Here is a 26,957-nt window from a genome sequence, read left to right as displayed (position 1 = left end):
ATGTACTAGAATTTTAAAAAGTCAGGTGTGGTGCGTCACATATGTAGTTTCAATCCTTGGAAGGCTGAATTATGAGTTGGAGGCCAGCCTGGGCTAGAGTGAAATCTTGTCTCAAAAAACTCCAGACTAGTATGGGTGAACCTGTGCATGCATGCACATATGTGTGCATATAAGAAACAGAAACCAAGCCTGTGCCAGGTACTAGATTCAATCTCCAGCACTGCAATAACTTGAAAAAATTTTAAAGTATGTCTTAATGTTTGTGGAGTTCTTGATGATTCCAGGTGTTCTACTATAAAATTTCCTCTATGAGCATTCTTGTTATGTATATTCCCTAATAAGATGTAAAGAATAAAGAAGCACATTGTTCTGGCTGGGAAGATGGCTCAGTGCATAAATGTGTTTGTTGTGCAAGCCAGGCAACCTGAGTTCCATGCCCCAACTTATATAAAAGTGGAAGGACAGAACCCACTCTACCAGATCTCCACATATTCACTGTATGCACAGTATATGTGTGCTCTTCTTGCCCTACATACACATAATAAATAGTAAAAGTAGGAACTGGAGAGATGGGTCAGTGGTTAAGAGTATAATCTGTGCTTCCAGAGGCTATGGGTCCGATTCACACGGTGGCTCATAGCAGTCTGTAACTCTGGTTCCAGGGGATTTGTTTCCTTCTTCTTGCCTGAGGGCAGTGCATGCACATGGTGCACAGAGGCAAAACATACACATAGGCAAAACACTCATATACATAAATAATAAAAATATAAAATAAGATGTATAGAATTCTGTTTTAAGATGTTTGTTACAGTGATCCTGTTAAAGTATCTTTAACATTCATTGCTCTGTGGCAATGTTGGTATACTTATTAAAAATGGAAGATAGTAAACATTTTAGACTGTTGGAGCGATATAGCTATGCAGTGATTCAGTTGAACTGTCATAGGCAATATATGTGAATGAGTTAGTGTGTTTGTTTGCAATAAAAGTTTATGGGCCGGGCGGTAGTGGCGCATGCCTTTAATCCCAGCACTCGGGAGGCAGAGCCAGGCGGATCTCTGTGAGTTCAAGGCCAGCCTGGGCTACCAAGTGAGTTCCAGGAAAGGCGCAAAGCTACACAGAGAAACCCTGTCTCAAAAAACCCCCCCCCAAAAAAAAAAAAAAAACCCCCCAAAAAAAAGTTTATGGATGCTTTCAATTTCATATAATTTTCTTGTGTCAGGAAATGTTCTTTTTTTGACCCCCCCTCCAACCATTTGAAATGTGAAAAGAATGATTAGCTCTTGTGAATATGTGAATAACAGATGGTTCTTGGGGTTGGCACCAGATATAGTTTACTTTTCTTTGTAGGTGATTACTTACAGCTAAGGAATGTAAATTCTCAAGTTTTGTAGGAATACAAAAATCAATTCCAGTGGGGTGGTGGTGGTGCACACCTTTAATCTCAGCAAAGACAGAGGCCAGCCTGGTCTGCAGAGCGGAGTTCCCGGACAGCCAGGGCTACACAAAGAAACCCTGTCTTGAAAAACCAGAAAAAAAAAAAAAAAAAAGAAAGAAAGAAAGAAAGAAAAAATTTAGTTCCTGAGAATTTCATTCATTTACTCTTTTGTCATTAGTGAATTAGTATTGTCACCTCAAGTCTGGCCCACATGTCATCTGTCAAACTTGAAAAATATTAGCAAAATGGGAGTTAGAATATGGAACTCACTTTATATATTTACTTGTTTATTCATCTTACATTTATTTATGTGTGTGTATATGTGTAGTGTGTGGTTGTACCACATTGTACATACAGAAGCCAGTGTACAGCGTGTAGGAATCTGTTCTCTCCTTCCACCATGTGGGTCCTGAAATCGAACTCAGGTCACTATGCTTGGTTTGGTGTCAGGTACCATCCTGCTAGTCCTTCATTTTGTTTTCAATTTGCATTTCTTTGATTAGTAATCAGTAATAGTAATTCAACTGAACATTTTTCATTTTATTGGCCATTTAAAAGTTTTATGAGGGGGCTCGGGAGATGGCTCAGTGATTGGCAAGTGGAGGCAGGAAGAGCAAGAGCTCAAGGCCATCCTTGGTTACATAACAAGTTCAAGACTAGCCCTAAATATAGGAGATTTATTTAAAAAATAAATAAAAAGCAAGATCAATTATATTCCAACCAATGATCATTGGTTTTGCCTTAGTTTTTGTTTGTTTGTTTGTTTAGTTTTTTGAAAGTTTCTTTATATAGTCCTGGCTGTCCATAGAGCAGACTGGCCTCGAACTCAGAGATCTGCCTGGCTCTGTCTCCCGAGTGCTAGGATTAAAGGTGTGCGCCACCACTGCCCGGCTAAAGTTTTTTCTTCATTGTATTTTATGAGTATGGGTGTTTTGCCTGCATGTATGTCTATGTACTACATGTGTGTAGTACCTACAGATATCAGAATGTGGATTCCCTGGAACTGAAGTAACAGATGTTAGCTCTCAGGTGGGTGCTAAGAATACAACCTGGCTTCTAGAAGAGCAGGTACTGTTGAGTCATCTTTTTACCGCTGATTTTTATTTTTTACTTGGGGAAGTCCTTCTGTAATCCCAGCACTCCTATGATCAATATAGGAGATGGAAAGAGGAAAGTCACCCAGAAGTTCAAAGGCCAGTATGCACAGTAGAAACATGAGGGACCTTCCCTTAACAAGTGTTTCCCTCCCTCCTCTCTCTCCCCCCTCCACATGCACACACATAAAATATATAAAAGAAAAAAGCTATTTAGAAGAGAACTACATACATTAACATAAAAAACTATCCATCTTTTAAAAATGGGGTGGACTCTACCCAGCAGCTAAATTAAATGACGGTTAAATGCCAGTTGTACATGGTAGCTAATAACTATAATGCTAACAGTTGAGAGGTCAATATAGGAAGAACTGCCTCCCAAATCTTTTCCTTTAAGTGGTGGCAAAGATCAGCTTATGGGCTGGTATACATGAAGCAGGTATTTTACTCTGGACCTCTTCATTTTTCATTTGTTTATATATGTATTTTTGAGACAAGGTGTGATGTGACCCAGGATGTAGCCCAGGGTGAGGATAACCATGCTATAAAGTGAGACTGACTTTGATTTCCTGATCTTTCTGTCTTAATTTCCCAAGTGCTAATATTATGGACTTGGACCACCATGTCTGGCAGGAAATTATTATTATTATTATTATTATTATTATTATTATTATTATTATTTATTTTTAAAGATTTATTTATTATGTATACAATGTTCTGCCTGCATGCCAGAAGAGGGCACCAGATCCCATTACAGATGGTTGTGAGCCACCTTGTGGTTGCTGGGAATTGAACTCAGGACCTCTGGAAGAACCGCCAGTGCTCTTAACCTCTAAGCCATCTCTCCAGCCCGAAATTTTTATTATTATATATTTTATTTTTATGTGCATTGGTATTTTGCCTGCATGCATGTTTGAAAGTGTCAAGTCCCCTGGGGGTAGAGTTACAGGCAGCTGTAGGCTGCCATGTGGGTGCTGGGGATTGAACCCAGGTCCTCTGTAAGAACAGCCAGTGCTCTTAACCACTGCGCCACCTCTCCACTCCTATTTTTATACTTTAATTTAGATTTATTATATTAGACAGATACTTACCCCCTGAGGCAAGGTGCTGTTTATTACTTTTAAAAAGTTTGTTTTCTTTTAGTTTGTTTGTGTGTGGGGTCTGTACACAGGCATGGAGAGGTTGCGTATGTATTTATGTATAAAAGATGAGTTTTGTTTTTTTTTCCTGTAGGTCTCCACCTTATTTTTAAGACAAGGTCTCTTACTGAACCTGAAACTCTCTCTTTAGCTACACTGGTTGTCTAGCAAACTCCTGGCATTCACCTGTCTCCCTGTTCATTTCCATGCTGAGGTTACCGATGTTTGGCCTCTTACCATTGAGTCAGGGATTTGAACTCAGATCTGTTTGCTGATTACACAGCATTGCTCGAATTCTAAAAGGTCTTTTAATAAAAAAAACCCGGTACCAGGTATTGGGATGAAAGCTGAAAGATAGATCAGAGAAGCAGAGCAAGCCACAGCCACCCTCACCTCTCCAACTCCTCAGCCGATCCCGTTTCCATGAATCCTCAGACAGAAAGCCTCTTGAGTCCTCACCTGAAAAGCCTCAGCCAAAAAGAGATTTTTGTTCCTGTCTTCTCATGCCTTATGTACCTTTCTCTGCCCACACATCACTTCCTGGGATTAAAGGCCTGTGTGCTTCCCAGGACTGGGATTAAAGATGTGTGCCACCACTGCCTGGCTCTGTTTTGTCTCCTAAACTGAGTCAATCTCATGTAGTCCAGGGTGGCCTTGAACTCACAGAGATCCAGACAGATCTCTGCCTCCTGAGTGCTAGGATTAAAGGTGTGTGCCACCACTGTCTAATATAGTGGCTGTCTCTGTTTTCTCATCCTGAGGCAAGCTTTATTAGGATATACAATATATCAGCACACATCTCCCCAGCCCTTTTGGTTTTGAGACAGAGTCCCTGTTACCAAGACTGATTTTAAACCCTCAAGTAATCTTCCTACCTTAGTAATAACTCAGATAAACTGGGACTACACACACTTTTTGAACTATCTAGATTTTTTTCTTTCTTTATGATTTTTAAGGTGTTTATTAATATACTACATTTTAACATGATTTTGTACAGTTTACAAAAATTTTATCGGGGTAGCGATATAGATCTTAATGGTAAGTGGTTGCCTAGCCCACATGAGACACTGGGTTAGATATCCAGTAATAAAAGAAAACAAAAATTTTAGTTCTCGACACATGCATGTACTTACTTTTCAGAAGATTGTATGGTTTTATCTATGTGTGGAGTCTCAGCTTTTTAAAATTAGTCTTGAGTTTGTTATGGAACTGAGGACGATCTTCAACTACAGGCCCTTTTGCCTATACTTCCTGTGTGCTGGGATTACAGGTGTGTGCCAGTGCACCTGGTTTTGTTTGTTGCTGGGGATCAAACCCAGGCTTCATGCTTGCTACATGAGAACTCTACCAACTGAGTTAAATTCCCAGCCAGTGAATCAATGTTTCTATTATGTATTTGTATTAATAGCAGGGCACGTGTGATACTAATCTTATTATAAATGCCTTACTTTTCATCATTCATTAAAGTTTTGTGATTATTTTCAAGTAAGAAGTATTTGTTATGCCCTTTCTTATGTCATTGCTTCTAAATTTTGTTACTTTTGAAAATGGATTATTTGTATTTACAGGTTATTATAAAAATGATCTAAATAACTCATAATTCCCTTAATAAATGCAGTAAGATTTTAAAATAAATTTGTGTCTATAGTGACGCACTTTAAAATCATCTAAGAAATTTTTTTCTCCCAATGACTGGTCAAATCACATAATTTCTTTTTTGTTTTGTTTATTTGCAGTGCCGGGAAGTTAAATTCTCTTTGCTAAAACTTTTAGGACTTCGTTAAATAACATTCAAGGTAATAGTCACCTTTGACTGATTCCTGATTCCATTTGAACTAGTTCTTAACATTTTGTCATTTGGTGATGATTGCTCTTGGTTTTTATCAAATAGGCTCTGGGTACAGGCTTTCAATCTCAGTACTTGGGAGGCAGAGGCAGGCAGGTCTACATAGTGAGTTTGAGGCCAGTGTGTTCTACATAGTGAGTTCCAGGACAGCCCTGACTACATAGAGAGACTCTGTCTCAAAAAACAAAACCCAAGAAAACCGATGAGATTAGCAGGATGGTTCAGTGGGTAAGAGTGCTTGCTCTGCAAGCATTAGGACATGAATTAGACTTTGTAGTACCCACATTAAAAAAAAAAAAAAGCTGGGCACTAATGTCAGTATTTATAGAGGGCTGGTGAGCATAGACAGGTGGATCCCTAGAGTTCTTATTGGCCAGCTAGCCTAGCCAAAATATTGAGCCTTTTGTGAAATACAAGACCCTGTCTCAAGGAAATAGCTGGGAGTGATAGAGCAAAACACCAACATCTTGCTCTGGACTTTGTATGCCTATTCACCTGACATTCACGTGTATACCATACACACTCTCCCACCCCTACATGCATATACAAAATCAACTACATTCACATTCTTATTTCCAGAAATGGCTGAAGACTGATTCTTTTATATTGTGTATCCATCCATTAGGATTTTCTTACACAATTTGTATAAAATTGATATATAAGGTTCTATGTGTTTTTGATCAGTCTGCCTCCTGGGCGCATGCATCACCATGACCGGCAGCTTAATAATTGCTTTTTGAGTAGAGTTTTCTGTCCCTCCCCTCCTTCACTCTTTTCATTCCTTTTCCTTTCTTCCTTTCTGTTTCACAGATCTTACTATGTAGTCCAGGTTGGCCTTCAACTTATGATGCTTCTGGTTCAACTTCCCAAGTAATAGGCCTTTGGAGATTCCTTTCCTTAAAATTATTTTTTAAAATTATATTTACTTGTGTGTATGTAGATGTGTGTGTATGTGTCCCACAGTGCTTGTGTGGAGGTCAGAGGATAATATACGGTAGTTGGTTACTTTTTTTCCCAGGTACTGAATTCAGATCATCAGACATAGCAGCAAGTGCCTTAACATGCGGAGCCATCTTGTCAGCCATGAAGATTGATGTGAAGATTTTAAATTGTGAATTTGCTTTCTTTAACTGATGTAACATTAGGCATGTTTTATGTTTAGTATTATCTCTGTTTTATTTGTTGATAATTTCCAAGGAATTTATCTATTTTATTTAGGTGGTCTCTTTGTCTTTTGAACTGTACTGTTTCAGTGGCAGATGGCATTTCACCCTGGTTTTAGTTTTCAACTCCCTGATGATTAATGACATTGAGCTCTTTTTGTGATCCTTTCTCATACTTGTTGAAGAATCCATCAAAGAGTGCTACTGTTTCTGGTTTTTTTGAGGCAGGGTTTCTCTGTGTAGCCCTGGATGTCCTGGAACTACGTCTATAGACCTGGCTGGCCTCAAATTCATAGAGATCCACCTGCCTCTGCCTCACAAGTGCTGGGATTAGTGTGTGTCACCCCTGACTGATTTAACCATAACTTCTAAAGTTAAAATTATACTTACTATTACTTTATTTCTGAAAATTAAACTTCAATTTAAAGATTTATTTTTTATTTTATGTGTACGAATGTTTTCCAAACAACATGTAAGCGCACTGGGCGTGTGCCTGGTGCCTGGATCCTCTGGAACTGAAGTTACAGATGGCTGTGAGCTATCATGTGCGTGGTGGGAATTGAACCTTGGTTCTCTGCAAGAACTGCTGAGGCACCTCTCAAACTCATGAGAATCCCCCCTACCCCACCCCTAGTCCCCACCCCCAGAGACAAGGTCTCTCTGTGTAACAGCACTTTGCAGACTAGGCTGGTCTCAAATTCATAGAGATCCACCTGCCTCTGCCTCCCGAGATTATAATATCCCGAGATAATCTCTGTGCTGAGATTAAAGGTGTGTGCCACCACTGCCTTCTGGCCCAAAAGACATTTAGTTTTCTGTAAGACTGAATCCAATGATCAGTGGGAGGACCTAGAGTGAATGGAGAGCAAAGAAGGCTTTGAGATTAGGGACTTTTCAGATCATTTGCTCTCCGGGGGCAGAAGTTGTCACTATCTGAGAATTTGGAAATCGAGTGTGTCTTTTCTGGCCATTGAGACCAATTATCTAGTTTGTACTGAGGCCAAGCCTAATTGCAATTAATGGGATTTCTGAATCTGAGGAAGGAAATAGATTTGAGAAAGTAGGCAAGAGGAGCTGACGAGTTTAATGAAAGTCCATGGTTAGTTCAAGCTCCAGCAAGTGAACGAGACAAGAGTGAGTGAGTTACAGAGCAGCCAAGAAAAGAGACATCCTTAAAAGGTGGCAGTAAAGAATTTCTAGGAGCAACAGAGGAAGGAAAATGTGGAAGAGAGAGGCTTAGGAAAAGAGTTCATAAATAGGAATCTCACTGGGGCGAGGATTCCAATAGCATAGGAATGGAGGGAGAGAAGGGTTAAGTGCTATAATGACATTGTCCATCCAAGGTTGTCCCTAAAGGGAAGGAGATTGTCAGATGCCCAGGATCTCCTGGCCAAGTCTTCTTTTGTCTGTGGGGTAGGACACTCAAGAGGGTGTAGGGAGGATGATGCCTGATGTACCGGCTTAACTTTTGTAGTAAGTTACAGAGAGACAGAGCAAGGCCCCAGCAAGCCAGTGAGAGACGAATCAGGCAACTCAGAGAGGACACTTACTGAATAACTATTGAGAGATGAGTGAGCAGAAGGGGTGAAAGAGAGAAGGGGCTGAAGAAAAGGTGGACTCTAAAATTCGGAGTCGAATATTGTTGGTGGCAGGAGCCAGCAGAAACAAATGATCAGTTCCCAGGAGGGACATATTGACAGTTTGGTTCAGTTAGGAGAGGCAGGGCTTTTTTTTTTTTTTAAATGGGGATGGGGGGGTAGGGGTCTGGTGGCAGAGGCATTATCCTTCCCAGGTTTTAGCACCAAATGTAAGTGAGGGGACAGTGAAACCACTAAACTTGGACCACTCCATGGTTAGAAAGAATGATTTATTGGGGATCAAACTGCCAAGACTAACCCTCAGTTTGTGTGTGTGTACGCACTGAGTGTGAGTGTATACACGTGTGTGTGAGCAGGGAGTAGCAAAATGATGGAAAAGCAAGTGGCCTAGCAGGGTGGGAGTCTTTGAGCTAGCTGATATAGGCTGTGTGGATTGACTGGGAACTAGATTCCCCTGCTGAAGGTAATTGATCTTAACGGTGGGTTAAGGGAGTTCCCTGGAGGACAGAACCTTTAGGCTTCTGTTTACTCAATAGCAGCAATAGTCCTTCTATTTAGGACTTTTTTTCCCCCCCAGCACTGCCATTTTGGGGGGCCGCTTTGGACCTAACAGAGAATATATATCCATGTTCCACTTTGTGTATGTGGAGGTCAGAGGACAAATTTTGGAGTATGTTTTCACCTCTTGTGGATTCTTGGGATCAAACTTGGGTTATCAGGTTTATATGGCAAGTGTTTTACTCATTAAGCATTTTTGCTGGTCCTGCATTTAAATTTTTCTCCTTTGTCATTAGGACTTGGGAATTTAAAAAGCCACTTTTTTTTTTTTTTTTTTTTTGGTGAAAGGGTTCAGCTTGGGTGGTAGTGGCAAATGGCTCTAATCCCTGCTCTCAGGAGGTAGAGGCAGGTGGATCTCTGTGAGTTTGAAGCCAGCTTGCCATACAGAGTGAACAAGTTTCAGGACAGCCAAGGCTACACAAAGAAGCCCCATATTGAAAAAAACAAAAAACAAACCAACAAAACAGAAAGAAAGAGTTCACTGTGTATTTCAGCTGGCCTAGAACTCAGAGAAATCCACCTTCTAAGGGGTGAGATTAAAGGTGTGTACTACCACATCTGGCCACCTCATTTTTTAAAGTAGCTATGTAATAGTCTATTGGTGTAAGCACTGTAATTAATTTGCTTCACTGGTGAAAAGAGATGTTGTATCCAGTATATACATACATACATACATACATACATACATACATTCATATATACATACATACATACAGGTATATCTGTCTATCTAATCTATCTGATCTATCTATCTAATCTGTCTGTATCTATCTACAAAGATTCTTATTTATCTATCTAATCTGTCTGTCTGTATCTATCTACAAAGATTCTTATGTAGTGCAATCTGGCCTCAAACTAACTTCCTTTTTGTTTACATTCATTCCTATTGGTATTTAGCTGTAAGGGTTGAGAAAAATTCTTTGCTAAGGAATAAACAGTATGTATTTTAGGCTTTCCAAAGTTCTTATGTGATCTCCTCCCACAATCTCTTCTATCTATATTTCATGGCCTTGGATCGTAATTTGCTAACCTTGTTCTGTAGCATTCTTGTCTTACTGCCATTCTGTAGTTCATTGTATCATTAATTGACATTTCTCTTGTTGACTGTTGTTCTCTCCCTATCTGTGGATGTTTGTTAAAATCCTTGCTTTGATATGTATTTGATTGTTTCGTTATTGCCTTTGTGACATAGTGCAATGAAATCATTTTTAACTAGTTTATCTGTTGTCTTTTGATTGGTTTTTATTTTTTTGTTTTATATTTTTATTCAGTAAATTTGTGTTTTATACTTTTTTTGTCATTAAATATTATCTTCTGACTTAATAATTGTAACATGGCTTCTCTTATTTTCCTTTTAATGTCTGAACTGTGAGTTGTATGTCAAATTTTTTCTGAGTGCCTACTTCTTTTTCTCTATCCTATTCCCTGACTGTTAATGTAAATAGATAACAAAAGTTTCTTCCAATATTACTTGTTAGTATTGATTTTTTATATATTATATAACTGAAATTGGTGACCTTATAACATATATTTCACTCACGAAACAGTTATTGAGTACATAGTACATGGCTTGCTAATAAGGATTAAATGCTGACTAGAGAAGATGCCTTCAGAATGCTTATAGTATGGTAGAATGCTGGGATGTGTATCTCCTTAATCTCTTATGATGAAGTTTTAAGTAATTGGAAAACAGGTCTATAAAAATATATGCAGTGTTGCTCATCCTGTGCAGTCTTTCAGTTCCTGCCTGTCCCTGCTGTATGTCATGAGAAAGTACGCGTGTTGACGCCTTACCTGTGAGTTCTTTAGTATGCATTTCCTCTAAGATTTAGCGTCTGTATCAGATGTGATGGCACACACCTTTAATTTCAGCACTTGGGAGGCAGAGACAGGCAGATCTCTTGAGTTCAAGGCTATTCTGGTCTACAGAGCCAGTTCCAGGACAGCCAGGGCTACACAGAGAAACCCTGTCTCAAAATAGAAATAGGGGGAAAAATAGCATCTGTTTACCATCTATTGTGTGATTTCATTTTAAATTATTTATTCATTTAAAATTATTCATTTTTATTCTGTGTACATTAGTGTTTTGCCTGCGTATTTTGTCTGTCTGGTGGTGTCCAATCCCCTGCAATTTGAGTTACAGACAGTTGTTAGCTGCCATATGGGTGCTGGGAATTGAACCCAGGTCCTCCGGAAGAGCAGTTAGTTCTCTTAACTGCTGAGCTATCTCTGTAGTCCCTTTTTATTTATTTTAAAAAAGAGTCTCTCTCTATGTACCCCTGGATGTCCTGGAATTCTCTATGAGACCAGGCTGGCCTCAAACTCACAGAGGTCTGCCTGCCTCTGCTTCTTGAGTGCTGGGATTAAAGGTGTGTGCACTACACCAGGCTCGAAAGATTTAGTTTTAAAATTTTATGTGTATGGGTGTTTTCATGTAAGTAAGTGTACCATATGAGTGCTTGGTGCCTGCAGAGACCAGAATAGGGCATCAGATTTTGGAACTGGAGTTGTAGATGGTTGAGTCACCATATGTGTGCTGGGAACTGAACCCAGGTGTTCTAATAGAGCATTAAGTCCTCTGTGAGAGCATTGAATGCTCTTTAACTGCTGAGCAGTCTCTCTGGTCTTCTGTGAACTGTTTTGGGAAGCATACAAGGAGGATTTTCCAATTTTCTTTATTTCACACTAATTATCAAGCATTCTATTGATGTAAAAATATAAAGAGTTTTTTTTCTCCTTTCTGGTTTTGATTTCATTGTGAGCTCCAATCTTGATTTTTTTTTCCCCCAAATGTGATACTCTTAGTAGGTTTTTTCCTTCCCCATCATTTTTGTAGCTTTGTAAGTAAGAACAGCTGTTATTAGGGTTTTCACCATTTTGTCCTTATAACCTGTGGTAGTACTTACTTATCATATATGTGCTGTGAATGGATCCATCTCTCCTTCAGAGAACAGGAGTATGGGAGGTCTTCAAGGGTTATGGAATAGCTTATATTTTAGAAAGATGCCTTTGGAGAAGAAACTTTTGTTTGGATTCTGCATAGTTAAGTCTTGATCATACATAAACAAAGGATTTTATTAGATTATAGATCCAGGTTAAAAGAGCCAACCACAGAAAGCTTTTTGAACTGATTAACAAGTATGCTATTAATATCTTCAGTCTTTACTTTGTTTTTAACAAGTTCCAGTTTGCCTATTCTTGCACCAATTAAATGTGATTTTGGCATAGGATTTGTAAGAATACAGTTAGGGGCTGGAGAGATGGCTCAGTGGTTGAGAGCACTGGCTGCTCTTCCAGAGTTCCTGAGTTCCATTCCCAGCAACCACGTGGTGGCTCACAGCCATCTATAGTGAGATCTGATGCTTTCTGCTATTGCCCCCTTCATAAACGCATACATGCAGATAGAGCACTCATATACATAAAAATAAGTAAATCTTAAAAAAAAGAATATGGTTACTTTGTAGGTAGTTATGCAGATTTAGCGCACTGAAAATAGAGTACAGGAAGAGATTTGGACAGTCAGAATTAGGTGCTGAATAGTAGAAATGGATTTTAGAGATATGAAGTAATATAGTTGATAGAATTTATTCATGGGAAAGGAGAATTGAAATAATTTTCTCTCTTGAATAGTTGTTAGTTGATGAGTCATTTAATCAAGTGAGGAAAAAATAAGAACTGCATGTTTGAAATGAATAAATGAGTTTGAACTTAGAGATGCTAAGTTGGAGTTCCTTAAGGAAGGAGAGCTAGTTGAATGTAGGTACCTCAATCTACCTTGGGATCTATTTATTTTTATTTTAGTGTGCTATTTATTTATTTTTTTTATTTGTTTGTTTGTTTATTTCTTATTTTTTGGCCTGAATAGTATATCTGTGCATCCGGAAGAGGGTGTCAAATTCCTTTGGAACAAAGGGTTGTGAGCCACCAAGTGGGTGGTGCTGGGAATCAAACTCATGTCTTCTGGTAGAGCAGTCAGTGCTCTTAACCACTTTGCCATCTCTCCAACCCTACTAAATCTATCTTGGATGAAAAGATTAAGTTAAAGTTGGGGTATAGCTCTGGGAAAGTGCTTACCTAGCATGCACAGGACCCATACCTATAGTTTGAGTATATGAAACAAGAAACTTACTAATATTGAAGCCACAAATAGATTGAGTATAAAATAAATCAGTATGTAGCAAGAAGTATAGTATCAAAGAGATAAAATTTATTCAGCAGGGAGATAGTCAGTTGGATATGACTCTGGTGTTGGTGAGGGTAATTCTAGTGGAAAATTGGGAGGCCAGTGAACTAATGCTTGGTTGTTAAAGTAGAACAAACTAGGTAAAACATTTTTAAAAAAGAGGTTTGTGAAGGAAGGAAAGGTGAATCTTTGTTTTGTAGTAAGACAGACTTCAGCATATAGTTATGAAGGCTAGCAGGATAGCTAAATTTATTTTTATGTTTGCATGCTTAGCATAGTAAACCTTAACTTTATTGAATCGGTGTTTGTGCAGAGAAAATGGCATTCTGGGATTAAAGTCCAGGGATATATTATAGTGAGTGTTTTGGTCTCAACTCTGCAATGTAGTATAAAAATTATAGTTATCACTCTCATATTCCTTTCTGTGTTTATTAATTTGTGAGTAGCTTTTTTTTTTTTTTTTTGTGAGACAGGGTTTCTCCGTGTAGCTTTGTGCCTTTCCTGGAACTCACTTTGTAGCCCAGGCTGGCCTCGAACTCACAGAGATCCGCCTGGCTCTGCCTCCCAAGTGCTGGGATTAAAGGCGTGCGCCACCACCGCCCGGCGTGAGTAGCTTTTTATACATAATTTTCACTAAGCCTCACCACAAATTAATTTTCAAGGTGAGTATTAGATTGCTTTATATACAGATTGAGAAGTTTTTGCTCTGTAATTTCAAGACAAATAAGTGATTCTCAAGTTGGTGCTCTTTTCTCTATATCATATTGTCTTCTTTCTAACCTGCAGTAGTCTTCCAGTTTAGGCTTCCTGTTTCCTTAAGTGTCAGATAGGGATAATCTCATCAGAAATGTTAAATGAATACTTTTGTAATGTTACCTATATTTGGTTTGACAAAAAAGAAATATATTGGTTTAAATGGCAAACAGACCTTATGACTGCAGTCATCCTCAGCACTTCACTTGTCTAAACAGTTTCTTACTTTTTAAGGTGGTGTCATGGATACAGAAATGTCTGAAGACACAGACCACAACTTAACTCCTACCCTTGCCAGCATGTCTTATGGAATGCCGAATCAAACAGGATCTGAAAATTCATTGCTGGATGAAGATGATTATTTTTTGAACTCTGGGGATCTTGCAGGAATTCCAGTCGTTAGTAGTGACAATGAGGATGAACAAGATTTTAGTTCAAAGGACAATCTTGTTTCTTCAGTTCATACTGATGATAGTTTGGAAGTAGAGAGAAGAGCCTCTCATCATGAATCAGACAATGACAATGAAATACAAATTCAAAATAAATTAAAAAAAGACTTTCCTAAACAGTTTGATCAGGTTTCTGTCTTTAAATCAATACGAAAAGATTTTTGTTTAGTAAGAGAAAACAGCAAGGAGACATTTTCTGGAAAGGAGAAAAATAGAGACATAACTTATCATGAACGTGAAAAACGGTTGGATAAACCCCATAAAGGTTTGGATTCAAGGTTGAAAAGCAGTTTTTTTGATAAAGCAGGTAATAATTGTTGGAATAGAACCATAAAGCACAATAACAAAGTACCAATAATGGAGTTTTTATTACTCTTTATGTTAAGTGAAGTATGAACAGTTTTAAACTCTTGTACATTCTCATTTTTTATTTTCTCGTTATTCTATAAAGTGATTGAAGTTTGCCCCATAACATTTAGTTGTGGTATAAGTGGTTGAAAATAGCTCTAAATCATATTTTTTCTCCTTGAGTTGGAATACTTTGAAAAAAGGCTAGATGCTTGTATCACCTGTTCAGTTTCATTGGTTTAACATTAGAATCTGAAGTTGGACTTCCTATCTTTGTGCTCTAGGCACTGATTTAAATTGCTATCCCACTTATATTAGTCTAAACTAGGGAGTTGAAACAGATTACCCCCATTTTCTGTTTTAGGAGTTTATTGAAGTTCCTTTTGATTCTCTTTGCACAGTGCACCCTGTATTCTAGCTCTAGTTCTGTTCTTGAATATATCACACATTTCTTGTATGCTTACCTTTCTTGCTGTTTCATTTTTCTCTTTCTGTTTATATATACCTGCAAAATTACTTCTTATCCAATGAATCATAATTCATAAATCTTTCCTACTTTATAGTCATTTCTAAGAATGGTTTTCTTACCTATATCCCCCCAGAATTTTGTTTTATGCCTTATTTATAGTATTTGTTGGCTTGTTTTATTTTTGTTTCTTGAGAGCCAGATTGTATCTTACTCATCTTTGTATTCTTGGGACTTAGCCTTTTACAAGAAGATTGTAATTCTTTCTTAAATGTTAAATTGATGTTTAGGAAAGTAGCTACATCATATCAACCCATGTATTTCTTCTGGCAACCCTAGGAAATGTATTGTAGAAAGAACAAATCAATATTGTGAAGAAGGGCAACTGTTTAACAGAGTATATATTATACACAAGGCTGTGCAAGGATATACTTTATTTCTAATATGTGATTAGGTGTGTGTATACACACACATACACACACACACACACACACACACACACACACATATACATATGTACCTTTTAATGGATATTGAAATTCTAGGAGTATCTTTTCTGAAGGAGCATGCCTAGTAATAGAAGAGACAAGACAGGTAGGTAGTAGAAGTGCCAATGCTGAGTTGAATAGCCTAAGATTGAATGTGTTAGATAAGATAATAGAAGAGTAAATAACTGGGTTGTTGAAGTGGTTCCTTTTTTTCACTTTTGAGACAGAGTCTTAATCTTCAGCTCAAGCTGTCCTGGAACTCACTGCAGTTCTGCCTTGTCTCCTAAGTGTTTTTAAGTAACAGGTGTGTGAGCCACTATACCTAGCCTAAATTTGCCTTGCTCCCTGATGTGCTTTGTATTAGACTCCAGACTTTTTGGCATATTAGACAATAGTTCTACCACTGAGCCACATTCCTGACTCACATGAAATTCTTATAAGAGAGACTTAGTGAACAAGGGATGTTGTTCTATAGAGGTAAACTTTGAACTGAGCAGAGTCTGGGAACTGTAAATATTAGGACAGAAAGCAGAGACTTGGTGAACTTTGCAGAGCTGCAGAGGAGAGCATAGTAAATCAAGTCACCATTCTGAGCTAGGAAAGGTGTGTGACAGTAAGGCTGAATGGTAAGAGAGCAGGCAGGTTGTGTGGAACTTTGAATGAAATGTTGGATTCTTTGGAGCTTAGTTCACTCTTTGTTGGAATAGAGAGATGATTTCAAATAATAGACTTTTAGGTCATTTTTTTTTATAAGATTTGTTATTCATATACATGTGTGTGTTTGTTTGTTTTCTTTCAATAGCTAATCAAGTTGAAGAAACATTACATACTCATTTACCACAAACCCCAGAAACAAACTTTAGGGTAAGTTTTCAGTGTGTGTGTAGATTGCTGTTAACCGTGGCAAGTGTCAAAATTTTCTTTATGTCACTTTGAAAATTCTGCTTGTGTTAGAGCACTGAGTTTTTTTTTTAACTATTATTTGCATAAGGACATCTTTGGCGATATTCTAAAAAGCCTTGGCTCTTCGGTTCTTTATTTGCATTTGATATTTAGACATATAGTGCATCAGTTTTTAGGCATAGGGAAACTAATATATGTCCATAGAATTCATTTCCAGTGAGCTTTTCTTTGGGTATTAACCCTAAAGAGGAATAATTTTTAAATTTGAATATTTATTAATCCTTTATATTGTGTTTTAGGACTCCAGCTACACATTTGCCAATAAAGAATCCATTGGTTCGGAACTGGGGAATTCCTTTGCATCAAATATTAGAATTAAAGAAGAACCTTTGGATGATGAGTATGACAAAGCAGTGGCGCCTCAGCAGGGACTACTAGACAGAGTTAAAGATGAACCTGAAAATGCTCAAGTAAACATTTGACCTTTCCCCTTCCTTGTTTCTTTTTGTTCCACACATCAGCTTACTCATTTGAAAGAGGAAGTACTTAAGTGAAGTAGTTTGACAGGATGAAAAGAGTTTGTGATTGAAGCAACTTGAATTGCTTTGCAAGGCTTTAGCAACAATTACATGAAAATGTTTCTGAAGTGTAATTAAGACTTTTACTCTTGTCTTTTAATAGCACTGTGGCTTTTGTGGGCATTTTAATATAGAATTGGGAGACTGGTTAGTCTTTGAGGTTTAAAGACTGAGATAGCAGATGAAGCTGAAAACCTAGGAGGAGGGTGGCACATGGGTTTGTGGAGTGATTTAATTCATAGAGCCTTTTACTACTAATGAGGTACAGGTTAGGTATGCATTTAACTGTCTTTCAGGAGGGCTAATGGACATAATTATCTTGGAAGGGTTAATTGATTGAAGAACCAGATTATTGGAAAGGAGGCATTGGTGAGTGATTCATGATTCCAAGTTTGAGATAGTAAGGGCAGGGGTCTAGCTGTGCCGTTTCAAGACTCTCTGGAAGTAAGTCATAGGAATCCTGGAACTGAAGTCAGTCAGTCAAATTACCCATGCAGTTGAATGCATTGCAGTGATTGGAATGGAAGAAAGAAGCTACATTGCAGGCTATAGTTACTGTGAAATGTAGAAAGGAATTTAAACAATGAATATATAATAGCAGCAACTATTTGAAGGTAGTATATATTTTGTTCAGAAAGTGAAAAATAGAGATAACACAGTAGATATTTCTGTAAAATAATATCTAAGGAAGCTTACCTTTTTCTTATTTTGCTATATAAGGGATTTTGTGAATGAGACATGTATGGAAGAGAATTTTTCATGAAGCCATTTTTTGAGCAGCACTTTTTAAAAACCTCAGTACCACTGATATTTAGAACAAGACGATTCTTTGTCATGAGGCCTTGTTCTGTATATTGCAGGATCTCTAGCACATCCTTGGTTTCTACCTCTACTTGGTTCCACTTGCAGCTCTGTCCCTCTCTGGTTATAACAGTCAGAAGTATCGTCAGACACTGCCGGATATTCCTGGGGACCAAAACCATTTGCTGTAGAGAACCACTGTTTTATATCAAGGAGAGAAAAGACTAGGCAATAGAGTGTAAGATACAGAAAGAGAAGCAGATGGTTTGTGAAAGGAGCTGATACACAGTTACCTTTCAAAATGGTGTGGTTTTTTTTTTTTTTTAAGGGGGAGAAAGCATTGTGAACCCAGGAGCCATGTGAGGTAGACCATTCAAAAGTAACAATACAATATATCAGAAACAGCATATTAGGACCTTAAAGGAAAAGAAAGACTGTCTTTAAAACCTGGAAAGGAGCTTCATCAAGGATAACTTAAAAGGATGAGTAAGCCAGAGGTGGTGGCGCACGCCTTTAATCCCAGCACTCAGGAGGCAGAGGCAGGCAGATCTCTGTGAGTTTGAGGCCCTATTCTGAAAAACCAGTCAATCATATAATAAATAAATAAGTAAATAAGTAAATAAATAAATAATTAGTAGAAGAAATAGCTGCCATGACATGATGAAGGGAGAAACCTAGAGAAGAAAACCTTCAGAGAAATAACCTCAACAAAGGAAAATCTCTGGTATTTATATCTTCATGGAGTGGCAGAAAATTTCATACTACATGATTTAGTTCAGCATATCATATGTAGCAAGGACAATGGAAGATCCAGGTAACATAAATTAAGAGCTGTTCGACCAGAGCATGGCTTATTAACCCCAAAGAAAGAGTTCAGTGAGTTCTATCCTATTTCTTCAGGCTGTGGGGTTTGACCTCTTAAAGGGATAGGCCCATGATGTCACATAGAGGTAGCCCACAACTCACACAAGAATTCTACAATACTGAGGAAAAGGTAGAGAAATTAGGATGGTGGTTGACCTACAGAAATTGGGTGGATATGAGTGCAGTTGGCTCAGTAAAGACAGTAGAGGGAATCTGAAAATATTTCAATAGATGATAAATTAAGTGTAGTTTGTAGAAACACTTGGGATTTGTAGGAAATCTTGGGTATTTCAATTAGGTATAAAAGTCCTAATAACCAGGGAAAATTCATGTGACCATGTGTTTGTGTGAAGATTATAACCATGTCTTTGTACAGGGAAGATCTCTAATCTCCTCATATCCCTATGTGGACCTTGAAAATTCATAAGAAATTATTATATTGGTAGAGTACTAAAGGCTTCTCTTTCTTTTGTATGTGACCCATTGAGCTTTCCTCAGGATAAAGGCTAAGGTTAAGTAAGTGGGGGATAGAAGGCATTGGGAAAATTCTTAGTATTGTTGTTTTTAAAGCACAGCTTCCAGTGGCTAGAGAGTATCAATAGGATGGAATGGATAGCACTGCCTGTATTTTATACACTGATTCAAAATTACAAAATGTGCTCTAAAATGCTGACTATTGAGTTTTAGAATGATTATGTGGAAGAACTGCTTCAGCGACTTATTACTTATTTGTTTGGTCTCTTGAGAGTAGACAGTCCTGGGGGTAGGTCCTGGTAGGTACAGGGTCACAGAGTGGTCTCCACAGAAGAGCAATCCTAGCACGTGAGTAGCTAGAGGTAGGTTTCCCTGAGCAGTTATTTCTGTTTTTAGTCAAACCTCTGGTAGTTGCAGATATCCTGCAAGGGAGGAGGCCAAATAATAAGTAACTCTAGATACTGTGTTTTTCCTTTTTACTCTCTTCCTGACTGCATTCTGCTCTCTTCTTATTGCCTCATGCTTTTTCTTACCCTCCCTGGAAATGTAGATTTCTTGCTTTTTCAGTACTGAGTTGTAACACTTTATTAATTTTACAGATTCTTTGTAGACTAGTAGACTAGAAGTAGGAATTACAAAGTATTTATTCGGTCTCCTAAACACTACTCATAAAGTACTGACAGAATTTGTGGCTGTGATCACCCTGTTCTTTGATCATCTTTACTAGTTATTTCTCTCTGTGCTTGACTTTGTGGTTTGGCTTTCAGTGTGCTTTTTACTATTCAAGTGGTCTTCATTCAGACTACTAGGATGCTGAAATGTCTGTATATGTATCTCAATGCTAACCTATTGCTTTTAGCTACTTGTTAGACACCTTCTTGCTTCTTTAACTACCATAAAATCATTTGGGTTTTCAGTTTCATTTATTCATCCTAATCCCATTGCATTTTATTATAGTATTTCCTGTAGTTTTAAGAAAATAGTTGTTGATTTTTTTATATATACTATATTGTTTTTTCCTAACACCTGTGTGTGTGTGTTGGGGGGTTTGGTCTAAGTAGAGAATGTGTTATCCTGTGTCTACACTAGGAAACTAAATTTTATAGGTTAATTTAGTTATTCAAGACCAAGTGGTCAGGAAAGAGTCAATCTAGGTTGTTAATCTAGGTCTCATTTTTGTTAGATTGTCTTTTATTAACTAATGGTTTGATTAAAAAAGAGGGGGTGGTTCTAGATAGAGTTTTCAAAGAGAAACTCTTAGGAGAGCCAAAGACCTCATTTTTCCATTTTTCCCCCCATAGGATCTGCAACTTAAATGTTTAGATGTTACTAATGTTGATATCTTCATTATTTTTTTTTCTGCTCACAGTAATGAAGAGAGAACTAATTTGTTGTCTTTCATTGAAATAAATGAAGATGGGAAAACAAATCGCTTAGTTATCACAGTAATGATTCATAGACTCGTTAAAAGTACAATGTAGCCATGCACATGTTGGAACTTTGCTTGAGTTATTCCGCTTATTTGGCCATAGAAGATGTTCATTTTCAACACCATTTATCCTGTGGTATTAATAAGGACTTCCTTTGTGTTCAGCAAGGGAAAGATAATGCAATTTTTATTTTGACCCCTGGTTTTTAGTTAGTTTTATTTTGTTTTTGTTTTTGAAAGCTTTGGGGTCATCAGGTATTTATTTCTCATAAAGCATGGCTTACTAGTCATTGTAGGGGATATAGACAAACCAAGCATTCTGCCTTGAAAATATTATAGGCATTTTATAAAGTATACTTGCAGTCTTCTCTTCTCTCCTCTATATCTCCTGCTCCCTCTGCCGTGGATAATACATACCAATGGCTTAAATAATTTCATAAATTTGGGAATTGCCACTACAGAATAAGAAAAGTAGACTGGAGACCATTGATGTGAGCTAATGGGTACTAATTATTTCTGGAGGTTGCCGGGCTAAAAATTTTTATACTAGAATTGTGCTTTCAAATACATGCATAGTTATTTCAGGATAAGTCAATATTTTTTTAAAAAGTTTATATCTACCAGGTACTGTAATATGCATGCTTTTCAATCCCAATACTTGGGGACAGACAGATTCTTGTGAGTTTGAGGGCAGCCCTGATTTCCATCAGTCCATCCAAGGCTATACAGTTTTCAGTATACAGGACTGTATACTGAAAACTGGCAGTGGTGCATAGCTTTAATCCCGGCGTTCGAGAAGTAGAGGCAGGAGGATCTCTGTGAGTTCGAGGCCAGCTTGGTTTACAGAGCGAGATCCAGGACAGCCAAGGCTACACAGAGAAAACCTGTCTCAAAAAAAAAAAAAAAAAAAAAAAATTATTTCACCAACAGTGCTACCTTGAATATCAATATCTTTATTACATGCCAAATGATATGTATCATAATTCATGATATATTTCTTATACATATTTTGTTCATTGTGGGAAGGAAGTAACTGTGCTAGATCGAACTGTGAATTTGTAAACAAAATTATGGAACCTTTGTAATTACTAAAATAATACAGATTATTGAGCTTAGCATTTTTACTTAACTATTGTTGAAATTTTTGCACAAAACATGCTAATGTATTATAAAGGAAATTAGAAGCGATCATGATAGAAATGGGAAATAAAGTAATAACTTTATCAGGAATTAATAGAACTTGTGATAGTTGAGTAGAGTTGAAGGTAAAATAATAATTATAGAAAAGATAGTAATAGTTTTATGGACCAGTTTCCCAGTTGAGATCCACTGTTATCAGTAGCAACTAAAAAGTAGTTGTAAGAGAAAAGATGCCTTGAATGAATGGTGAGACCAGTTTTTTTTTAAATAAAATGTAAGAAGTGTTAATGGTGTCAAAGTAAGATACAGATTTCATGAACATACTAGTGATTAGGTTTTGATGGTTTGGGGAGTAAGTGTACACAGACACACATATGGTGTATACATACTTTCAAACATTTAGAGAGGTTGAGTGGAGAACCATGTAAACAGTTAAACGTTGTATAGTTTCATCAGAATAGTGTAATACAAGATTAATCAGGCTGATAATGATAACAGCATATTCCACAACAGATTTCAGAATTTGATATATTGATCCTGTTAAGCAGAAAAAATTTTCTATTTAGTCAAAGAAAAATTCCCAGTCCCCAATAGACTTAAGCCAGCACTGGCAAGTTATCAGTGGCTAGTCAAATCAAACCCACTTTGTGTTTAAGTCTGTTCAACCACTGCTCTTAGGAATAAAGTTTTATCATAACTGCCATGTTCATTTATTAACATGTTCTCTGTGGGAGCTTTTGCTGTACCAGGGCAGAGATGAGCAGTTGTGACAGAAATCAGACTATATGGCTTGCAAAGTCAAAAATATTTACTATCTGGCCCTTTGCAGATAAAGTTTGCTGATCCCTGGATTAAAGGACTGTATTATAAACAGTGAAACCACTTCCTTATTATTTATTATGGAAGTAAAACTTTGTAAGAGATAGAAGAAATCACAAAGGTAAAGATTGTCAAAATTTTGGCATAAAGGGAAACCTCTTAGTACATAAAAAAAATTAACTCAAAAGAAATGTTGATAAGAAATGCTACTGAGGTTGATATTGTAATATAATGTACTTCTAAGTGAACATCAAAAATAGCTGTAAATTATAACAAGTTGGAAAAAAGTTTTAATTGCCTTTTTTTTCCTTTCCTATTAATTACTGGAGTAAGAACAATTTTGTCTGAAAATCCAGGCTTGCTGGTGTATACCTTTAATCCCAGCACTGGGGAGGCAGAGGCAGGTTGATCTCTGTGAGTTCCAGGCTAGCCTGGTCTACAGAGTGAGTTCCAGGACAGCCAGGACTACACAGGGTAACCCTGAGTTGAAAAACAAACAAAACAACATCAAGCAAAAAACAAACCACCAGCCCAAAACAACCCAAAAGTCACAATTTTCTTTGGACAAAAACAATCTCATAATGTCTCAGAAACCTTTAAAATGGATCTGGTAACTTAGTAATTCTACTTGATTAAACATATTCATCAGTGGAGTGTGGTGCAGCCCTTCTTTAATCCTAGCACTCAGGAGGCCGAGGTAGGTGGATCTCTGTAAGTTTGAGGCCAGCCTGGTTTACAAAGCAATTTGCAGGACAGCCAGGGCTGTTGTTACACAGAGAAACCCTGTCTCAAAAACAAACAAAAAAAAGCAAACAAAAAGATATTCATCATTGTGTTCCTTTACTGCTTGTGCTGAATGTATGTAAACATTAAGTAGACCAGCATTGTTACCATTTGATGTCAGTGCCATGCATCTCTCTGTATTAGAGCTTGAGGCAAAAGGTGGAAAAAATGAGTAATTCTGATCCTGCCTTTTTAAAAGTTGTGGTATTATTATATTAGCCATGAAATTTTGCATAAATTTTCATTTTTTAGAAATATTCTATATTAGTCATTTGTGGTGTTACTCACCTGTGATCCCAATACTTGGGAGGCAGAGGCAGCAGATTTGGGCCTCATCTGGTCTATTTAGCAAGTTCCAGGCCATTGAGGGCTGTACAGTGAAACCTTGCCTCAAATACAAAACAAAGACCAAAAGAAAAATGCTGTGTTAAAGTACTATCATAATTGCCAAAGATTTGGGCACTCTTCATCTTGTGTCTGAGTCACGTGTACATATTTCATGTTAGCTTCAGCTTTTTAATCTGACATGTCAATATATATATATATACACACACACATATACGTTTTATATAATAATATATTATATAAAATAAATAATATAATAATATATTATTATATAAAATAAATAAATATATAAAATACTTAAGGTTGTGTAGTGTATTGTTTTACCTACCACCAAAAGTAAGTATGTCTGAGATACTCAGAATCCTACTGACAGGTCTTTGTATTATTTTGCAAGCTTTGTTGTAATAAATATGTTAAAATTATCAAACAACTATTACTTAATGCTGTTAGAGGTGAGCAGTACAATTGTACAGATAAAGAACAGCCCTGAAAAATATATAATGGAATATTCTGGTTTATGGTGGCTGTGTATGACTTAAAATGTTTACTTGGATTTAAAACTCATTCAAGTCTGGAGAGTTTGGCTCATAGGTGAAAAGCACTGGCTGCTCCTCCAGAGGCCCTGGGTTTGTTTCCCAGCACCTACATAGTGGTGCTCACAACCCTATGTAACTCTAGTCCTAGGGGATCCAGTGTCCTCTTCTCACCTTCATGGGCACCAGGCATGCATGTAGTACACATACATATATTCAGGTAAAAACTCATATATATAAAATAATAAATGAATTAAATTTTTTCCTTTTAAGTCATTTAAATAATACAGTATTTAAAATGTTCTTTTAGAATTCTCAGATTACCTAGACCTCTGGTTCTTGGACTCAAATCTTATAAATGCGTATACTTAGCCACTATAAGTATTTTGGAGAAATATGCAAGAATATATAATAATTTGAAATAAGCAGAACATGAATTTCTATGAAAAAATTATTTAGAATAATTATAACTATAAAGAAACAAAACTTTTCTTTGACTAGAGAAGGGAAAAGACTGGAAAGAAATATAGCCCAGAGTTACAGCAACCCTTTTGAGGGGATGGAAATGAGGTTAGAAGTTTTTTCTTTATTTCTAAGTAAATGTTCTATTATGATTATGTATTACTTTTATAATAAACAGAAGTTTATAATACTATAATATTAAGGAAGAATTTCAAAGTTAATTTAGAAACTACCTAGGAGTTGCTTCAGGCTATTTTGGTAGCTAACATTCATTTTTTTCCCTCCTTACTCTTAGCATATACAACCATATTTATCCTTGTTAATTATCGATTGTTTACTGTTTTGTATTTGTATTTCTTATTAATATTAATGTTGTAAACATTTTCCCCTTCTACACAGCAGTAGTACAATGTCTTGATTTCTTTTGGAATTTATTCTTTTCTCTGTATTTATTTATTTACTGTTTTTCTTTTTTAAAGGAGTATAGTCATGGCCAACAGCAAAAAACTCAAGAGGGGGAACTGAAAATCAGTGCTGTGTTTTCAGTCAGTGGCAGTCCTCTTGGTAAGAATCAGCCCTGAATAAATGAATTGTATTTATCCTGGCCAACATAAATGAGAGGTCATTTCTACTTATGTTAATAAACTAGTCTGTTCTTTCTGTTCACTTAGAATCCTTTGTATATTGCATAGTTAATTCCGGGTTCCAAACTAGCTCTGGAAAAGTACTAATGCATAAAATGCAAGATAAAAAGTACGTTTTTTCCCTTTCAATGTCTTTTCCTCTTTTTTTTTTTTTTTTTGTTTTTTTTAAAGCTCCACAGTTGACTACTGGCTTTCAGCCTTCTCTGGCATCACCTGGCATGAATAAAATGCTTCCTGCAGTTCCAGCCACAGCTGTTCGGGTTTCCTGTTCTGGTTGTAAAAAAATCCTCCAGAAGGGGCAGACTGCTTATCAGAGGAAGGGGTCTACTCAGCTTTTCTGCTCCACACTGTGCCTCACTGGATACACAGTTCCACCTGCCCGCCTGCCACCTCCTCTTACCAAGAAGACTTGTTCAAGTTGCTCAAAGTATAGCAGAGTTCCATATTACCTTTTCTGTTTCTTTATTTCTCTTAGTGTTTGTTTCTTAACCTGTGTGTTATATATATTTGAATTTCTGCTTTGCTGTGGGTTCTTTTTGTAAAGAAATACCACAGAATTTAGTGCCACCATGTTGTTGTTGCTTTCGGTTTTTCTGAGTAGGTCATGTTCAGCTTTCTTTTAGCTTAACAAGTGATTTTGAGATTAACCCTTTCCTTTTCATTAGTTAAGATTCCTTACATTTTACTACTTTAGTCCCACAGCATTTTATTTTGCAGTTGTTGACAATAGATTGTAGGTGCAACAAATATTTAAAGTTATGTTTCCTATCTGTTATATAGTTGCAATATATTTAAATTTTGTCTAACTTTAAATGACTTCTCATATGCGTGCTCTCACATGCACACTCTCTCCTCTCCAGTATCTCTGAACCTTTAGAAGTTCTATTGCAATGTTAAATAACAAAGAGGTGTATGAACCTTGACTTAATTAGAATCATCTTGATGTTTTTGAGGAATACTAAGATCAATTCTGTAGACTTTATATGGTGATAGTAAATAGTAAATGTGCTGGGATTAAAGGCGTGTGCCACCACTGGCCGGCTATATAAAGTATTCTTACAATAAAAATGACAGCTGAGGTAATTTCTATTTAGTAACTTTAGCCATTTGACCATAAAGATAGATTTTGAAGCATTATACTATATGTAGTAAATATTTTATTACTTGTCAGTATTAAATAAAAATAACATAGAGGTATGTACTTTGTTGGGATTACTACTACATAGTTAATCAGTAGATAACTAATACTATTGAATGAATTATTTAGTGGCCTTAAGTTTATAGAAAAGCTAATATAATTATAGTATATCTTATGTAAGGTAATTATGAAATTGACTTTCACATACTATTTCTGGCAAAATTAATTTAACCAAAGCAGAGTCCTTTATTTCTGCTGTTTAGTTATAACATGTGGTTTTAAAAATGAATACTTAGCTGTATTTTGTCTAAGCTTTTATATTCTAGTATAGGTACTCAAATTATTCTATGATTGAGTTAGATTGAAAACTATAATTATTTCACGTTTTTTATTTTTTGCCTTTCTGTTTGCTGTTTTTTTAATTAGGAAATAATTTGATTGTTTGATGTAATAACCTATGCATCCTTTATCAATTTTGGGACCAGCCGTTTTTAAGATGTCAGGGATCCTTTCATGAGAACC

The 26,957-nt window shown here is 36.8% G+C and overlaps 1 protein-coding gene across 5 annotated transcripts in view; it reads left to right on the top strand.

The window, feature by feature from the left end:
* The window catches only part of LOC131904056 (zinc finger MYM-type protein 4), a 123,022-nt gene that overhangs the window by 34,625 nt on the left and 61,440 nt on the right, over positions 1 to 26,957 (top strand). For 3 of the 5 annotated variants that reach the window (XM_059254982.1, XM_059254980.1, XM_059254979.1), the window contains exons 3-7: positions 14,006 to 14,527; positions 16,325 to 16,386; positions 16,725 to 16,895; positions 25,133 to 25,217; positions 25,469 to 25,724. In XM_059254982.1, coding sequence (XP_059110965.1) covers positions 14,006 to 14,527; positions 16,325 to 16,386; positions 16,725 to 16,895; positions 25,133 to 25,217; positions 25,469 to 25,724 — 1,096 coding nt within the window. Of the gene's footprint in view, positions 1 to 5,406; positions 5,467 to 14,005; positions 14,528 to 16,324; positions 16,387 to 16,724; positions 16,896 to 22,524; positions 22,652 to 25,132; positions 25,218 to 25,468; positions 25,725 to 26,957 lie in introns of those variants that run through there. The other 2 variants (XM_059254981.1, XM_059254983.1) reach the window with 2 other exon arrangements.

The sequence above is a fragment of the Peromyscus eremicus genome, chromosome 2 (assembly GCF_949786415.1).
Source record: "Peromyscus eremicus chromosome 2, PerEre_H2_v1, whole genome shotgun sequence".
In the NCBI taxonomy this organism is placed as follows: Eukaryota; Metazoa; Chordata; class Mammalia; order Rodentia; family Cricetidae; genus Peromyscus; species Peromyscus eremicus.
Note: the sequence above shows the minus strand (reverse complement) of the source record. Positions and strands in the feature narration are given on the sequence as shown.